Here is a 6,115-nt window from a genome sequence, read left to right as displayed (position 1 = left end):
AAACGTTCTTCCCTTCACAAACACCATTCTTGTATGCTTTTTCAAGTTTATATCAAGTAATCCTCAATTCTTTTGTATTGTAAAAAACTGTCAAAATACACGCCCTTCGTTTTTGGCCATTTTTCGTTACAACGTTCTTCGCCATCTTCACAAACCGTCACTCCTTCTTCAACCCCATTTCCCCCTTTTCTTCGTTTGGACTGATCTTATCCCGACAAGGGGGGTGGGGGGTGGGGGGTTCAACACCGATCGATTCGATTTCTAAACGCCCTTGTCGGATTTTCGTCCCTTCGATTCTTTTCTGCGTCCATTTCTTCAGGATTTGTATTACTTTTGGATAAAGCAGAAAAGAATCGGAGGTTACCACTACCATTTGGGGCTTTATTATTTCATAATCGTAAGTGGGTGTTTAAGTTTTCGATCATTTGATTCATATCTGAGTTGGGTTTTACCGATTGAATGCTATTGTTGAAGAATTTTGAAGTGGGGTTCGTCCATTTGAATCGAATTCGAAACTGGGTCTGTCTCGTTGGTGAAGAAATTGCAGTTTTGGGGTTTTCTCTGTTGTATTTTACTTTTTCTCTTCACTCTAGAGAATTATGTAAGGTTGTTTATATATTATTCCTGATTGATTGGTGGGAGTTAGGTTGTGTTTTGCTGTGAATTTGGATGGATTAGCTTGTAAATCCTTGGGTTTATTGTTGAACATACAAAACTTTAGATGAGATTATCAGCAGGTAGGTTGAGTGAAATCTTTGTGGGGAAATGAAATTTCTAAGCATTGTTGGGAATTCCTTTGGATGTTCTGCTTCTGGGGAACGTTTAGTCTCAGCTGCAAGAGATGGAGACTTGCAAGAAGCTAAGGCTCTGTTGGAATACAATCCTCGTTTGGTGAGGTATTCAACTTTTGGTGTCCGAAATTCCCCTCTCCATTACTCTGCAGCTCATGGCCACCATGAGGTATTTCACTTTTCTTCTTAACGGTTCAAGCTCACCTCTAGCCGATATTGTCCTCTTTGGACTTTCCCTCAAGATTTTTAAAACGGGTCTACTAGGGAGAGGTTTCCACACCCTTATTAGAGGGTGTTTCGTTCTCCTCCCCAACCGATAATGTCTTTCATTAATGGTGACTCAACTTACTTCACTACCTGTTTATGCAGATTGTCTCTCTCCTGCTCGAATCTGGGGTCGAGATAAATCTACGGAATTACCGGGGTCAGGTACGAGAAATGTCGTTGTTTGTTGCTCTCTGTTTCCATTTCATTCATTCCTCAATGTGATGTTTATCCATCAATGAATACCAAAACTATGATAGGACTAGATCCTTTGTTATGTGTGAGCTATTGTTTCGTTTATACAACATATGAAGGCGAGAATTCGAACGTTTGACCTCAAGTTCACTATGTATGCATGATTGTGAAGAGTTTCAAAATTGAGAATGTCATTTTTCATCAACAGACTGCCTTGATGCAAGCTTGTCAGCACGGTCACTGGGAGGTTGTTCAGACCCTTATACTTTTTAATGCCAATGTGAGCTACCTCCCTCTGATTTCTTTATGAAGTAGTTTAAGGGACATGTTGGATAATGTTGTCATGCATTTCATTGGAGATCAGATTCACAGATCGGATTATTTGAACGGAGGTACTGCTCTTCACTTGGCTGCTCTGAATGGTCATTCTCGGTGCATCCGACTTCTGCTTGCTGATTATGTACCCAGTACACCAAAATTTTGGACTAACAATGAAGAACCAGTTTCTAAGTTCGATTTTAGGTATCGTCGTTCGAATCTAATCCTAGTTGGTTATAAGTTTCTCTATTCTACTTCGTCAAGTCATTGATTCGTTTCCTGCATCTCATCCATCAGTGTTCTTAAGGAGGTGGTGAACAGAACATCAGATGGAGGCATCACAGCGCTGCATATGGCAGCGCTAAACGGGCATGTTGACAGTGTGCAATTACTTTTGGACTTAGGTGCCTCTGCTTCTCAGGTTACAGTAGAAGATGGAACCACCATCGATCTAATAGGTATGTCGCGTTTTCGTTCCTGTTTTTTGTTTCGCTTATGCAGTTCTCAGTGAATTGAACAGTTTCTTTTCTTGTTTCTCATTACTGAAAAGCCTAATGTTGTTGAAGTATGTCATGTTCATTGGTTTTAACTGTGTTCTATGAGACTACTGAAGTGGAGATCATTCATTGCATGTTGTTACTGTCCTCAATCATGAAAATTGGTCTACTCTGTACCTTGCTGTATCAAGTTACATGTTTGAGTTCAATAATGCGATTGTCAAACCTCTCTATGACCTCTTGGATATAATATTTTAACCAATTAAATTATGCTCAAGCTGTCATCTCTATGACCTCTTCGGGGCCCAGCGTCCTTGTTGGCATACCGTCTCATGTCCATCCCCCTTTGAGGTCCAGCCTCCTCGCTGGCACATCGCTCAGTGTCTGGCTCTGATACCATTTGTAATTGTCCAACCCCTTTTTCCCCTTAAGGTTTTTAAAACGCGTTTGCTAGGGAAAGTTTTCACACCCTTAGAATGAATGCTTCGTTCTCCTCCCCAACCGATGTGGGATCTCACATTTAGTTTGTTGGAAGCTGAAAAAGATAGATTCTTGAAGTTTCTAACGATGATTATGTCGTCATATTTAGGAGCTGGAAGCACAGCACTTCATTACGCTGCATGCGGCGGGAGTGCCCAATGTTGTCAAGTAAGTCCGTGATTTAAAAACCATAGGAAATGATAAGATTTCGCAATTCGACCCATAAACATGGTTTCTGAATGTTTTGGTTCCAGATGTTGATAGCCAGGGGAGCCAGTCTTACTGCTCAAAATGCAAATGGGTATGTTTCTCTCAAGTATTTATGTTCAAATTCGTTACTTTCGACGTCGCTGAAGATCGAATCCTTTTAAGAACTGTGGACCTGTACCGTGGCTTATGCATCTTAATAGCAATCAGTTTCTGTGGTTGATATTCATTTCTATTCTTTGTCATTCTTATTCCTGATGAATAAACGGAGCTTCCATCTCTGGCTAGGTGGTAGAATCTAGGCTAACTAAGTTTGTCTATGATTTGCACACCCCGAGTTTAAAGTAATTTCATTTCTATTCAGCAACAATAAGACAGGGTAGCAGTGTAATATAATGTTACTCTTATCTTATTGAAGATGGACTCCCTTGATGGTTGCTCGTTCATGGCACCGAGACTGGCTCGAGGAAATTCTTAGCAAAGAACCAGAAGAAGCAGCCACAAATCTTGTCCCTTCACCATATTTGACCCTTCCCCTTATGAGCATTGTTAAAATTGCTAGGTGAGTCATTCTTGACAAAAATTATTAAAATAGCACAAATATGGTATAATAGACATGCCTTTGTTTTGTTCTAGCTTAGTTATGGATGTAGTAGCTGATTTCAATATATCCAATAAGCTGTGTTTTTACTGTTCTTTTCCTCTTCAATCGATTGTGATTCATTAGAAATGTAACAGTCCATGCCCATCGCTAGCAGATATTGTCTTATTGTCTTATTTGGGCTTTCCTCAAGATTTTTAAAACGCGTATGCTTGTAAGAAGTTTCCACACCCTTATAGAGAATCCTTCGTTCTCCTCCCCAACCGATGTGAGAACTCACAATCCACCCCCTTTTTGGGGCCAGCGTCCTTGTTGGCACTTGTTCCCTTCTCCAATCGATGTGGGACCCCCCAATCCACTCCTTTCGGGCCCAACATCCTTACTAGCACACCGCCTCGTGTTCACCCCCTTCGGGACTCAGCCTCCTTGCAAGCATATCACTAGATATCTGGCTCTAATACCATTTGTAACTGCTCAACCCACCGCGAGTAGATATTGTTTCTTTTAAGTTTTTCTCTTTCGTATTTTCTCTCAAGGTTTTTAAAATGCATGTAATAGGGAGAAATTTTCACACCCTTATATTTATAAAGAATGTTTCGTTCTCCTCAATCAATGTGGTATCTCACAAGAAAGTTGTACAATGACTATCCTATGAACCGGTCGATGTTTTTTCAGAGAATGTGGATGGAGAAGTTGTGACTCGTTACTTGCAAGCCAAGATCCATGTGTTGTCTGTTTGGAAAGAGAATGCACTGTTGCTGCACAAGGTAACTTAGTTATGATAATTATCCTCATTTATGTCCTATTGTTAGCACCATATAATTCTCTAAGTTAAGCACATTATTTCAAACGTTGAAGGTTGTGATCATGAATTCTGCACAAGCTGTGCGCTATATCTCTGTTCTACAAACTGCACATCATCATGTTCCAATGGTCCACCCGGTTCGATTGCGTGCCCGCTCTGCCGAAATGGCATAGTTTCGTTCATTAAACTTCCCAAAACAAAGCCAATTGCCAAAGAGATAGCCAGAACAAGTTTGTCTCTATCATTCTGCACTTGTTCTAGTGAGGTACCTGAACCACCTCCCACATTAACCACCCCATTATGCAACCCTGAGTTCACTTGTTCCCAACTTTCCCCACCCGGAGCATCGTGTCAACCCCTCAGCTCTCAAAGGTTTCCTTCAATGATACTCAACTCCAATCTTTGTATGGGAGCTCCTCACAGTAGCAGCTCTTCCTTGATTCCTAGCAATGTTGACAGGAACACAAGGAACAATATTGAAGGTAGAAGTTCATGGTTTTCTGCCCTGAATCATGTAATGAATGGTTGCGGTTGCTGATAATTGTTTAAGGTGGAAACATTTTGTTTGAAATTAAATTTTTCTCACATTATTCTTTTGATTAGCCCTTCCATGTAAACGAAGAGAATGCTTGAGTTTTGGTGATACTCATAAATGGGTTGTAGATATCCAATTTAAAATTCAAAGATATTCAAAGAAAAGTTCAAAATTCTCCTCATTTTGTATGAACATGAAGAATATTTGTCTTTTACTGTCTAAGCTGCCCACAGTGGATTTGGGGCCCATGTTTTGCTTTGATAGAGAACAATATATTATTGAATTTGAATACAAATAAACCGATTACATATAGGAATCAAGCTAAAGTACACATTATATAATCGTGCTCGAGCCAGCTCAGGAGGAATAGAGAAGGTTGGTTAAGGTAGGAAGATTGGACAAAATGAACAAAACACTATACTACTAGTCACAACACGTGACACACAACAAGTCCTGCAAGGTCAAGAAAAAAGGAGTTAACGATATAAAAACTAATAAAATAAACATAAGACGTCAAAAGCTCAGGTGAGATATCGCCAAAATACGTTATATTGAAAGATGATTGAAGAGTTTGATGAGAAAGGGCCATGGGAGAAGTAGAAGAGGAGCAAAAATGGAAAAGAAAAGAGGAGAGGAAATGACAGACATGGGAGGAGGGATGAGATTGGGAAAGAATGAAGTGATGTAAAAATGCAAGAAGAGGGAAGGAAGATGCCATGGGCCATATGGAATTAGGGTTTATATAAAGAAGAAGGGAAGAGAGAGAGAGAGAGAGAGAGAGAGAGAGAGAGAGAGAGAGAGAGAGAGAGAGAATGTGACATGACGAGCAAGAAGTATGATATGACTGTGTGTTATGTGTGTGTATCTTTTACCCTCTCAATCACGTAAATTTTGAAAAGAAATGAGCAAATGGTATACTGAAAGAGGAGCATGGGGACTTGTAGTTTTTAAGAACTTTCTCTGAAAGGGAACTTCTTACTTACTTTTAGTTTCATCAATGAATTATCAACACATCTCTCTCACCAATCACCACTTTAGAACACAACTATAATTCAGCAACTTCTCTCATTTTCCCAACAAAAAGTTATGAAATTCATTAGTTTTTACAAACTTTTGAGTTTAGTTTCAAATGGGTCCTGGTTGTTTTAATCTTTTAAGTTCCGATTTATGTGAAATTTCACGTCAACTAAAGAGGAGAACGAGTGTCAGCGAGAATACTGGTCTCAAAAGAAGGTGGATTGTGAGATCTCACATTGGTTGGAGGTGCGAACGGAACTTTTTTATAAGAGTGTGGAGACCTCTCCATAGCAGATACGTTTTAAAAATCTTGAAAGGAAGCTCGAAAGTGGAAGTCCAAAAAAGACGATATCTGTTAGCGGTGGGTTTGATAATGTGTACTAAAAGGTCGTTCAAGTGCACGAG

At 39.8% G+C, this 6,115-nt stretch overlaps 1 protein-coding gene across 1 annotated transcript; it reads left to right on the top strand.

The window, feature by feature from the left end:
• Positions 1-4,907, top strand: LOC111805945 (E3 ubiquitin-protein ligase XBAT32). The gene is made up of 10 exons (XM_023691248.2): positions 1-960; positions 1,161-1,220; positions 1,459-1,530; positions 1,615-1,772; positions 1,866-2,026; positions 2,655-2,713; positions 2,800-2,846; positions 3,171-3,314; positions 4,029-4,120; positions 4,212-4,907. The coding sequence occupies exons 1-10, from the start codon at positions 766-768 to the stop codon at positions 4,694-4,696; spliced, it is 1,473 nt and encodes a 490-aa protein (XP_023547016.2). The 5' UTR covers positions 1-765; the 3' UTR covers positions 4,697-4,907.
• The last annotated feature ends 1,208 nt before the right edge of the window (positions 4,908-6,115 follow it).

The sequence above is a fragment of the Cucurbita pepo genome, chromosome 11 (genome assembly GCF_057944985.1).
Source record: "Cucurbita pepo subsp. pepo isolate OVF chromosome 11, ASM5794498v1, whole genome shotgun sequence".
Lineage (NCBI taxonomy): Eukaryota > Viridiplantae > Streptophyta > Magnoliopsida > Cucurbitales > Cucurbitaceae > Cucurbita > Cucurbita pepo.
This window is presented reverse-complemented; position numbering and strand designations above follow the sequence as displayed.

Excerpts from the sequence above, each read along its gene's own strand:
- LOC111805945 (XM_023691248.2), top strand. The coding sequence starts at position 766 with ATGAAATTTCTAAGCATTGTTGGGAATTCCTTTGGATGTTCTGCTTCT. Across the intron at positions 2,027-2,654 it reads AACCACCATCGATCTAATAG|GAGCTGGAAGCACAGCACTT; the intron begins GTATGTCGCGTT and ends CGTCATATTTAG. Across the intron at positions 2,714-2,799 it reads GGAGTGCCCAATGTTGTCAA|ATGTTGATAGCCAGGGGAGC; the intron begins GTAAGTCCGTGA and ends TTTTGGTTCCAG.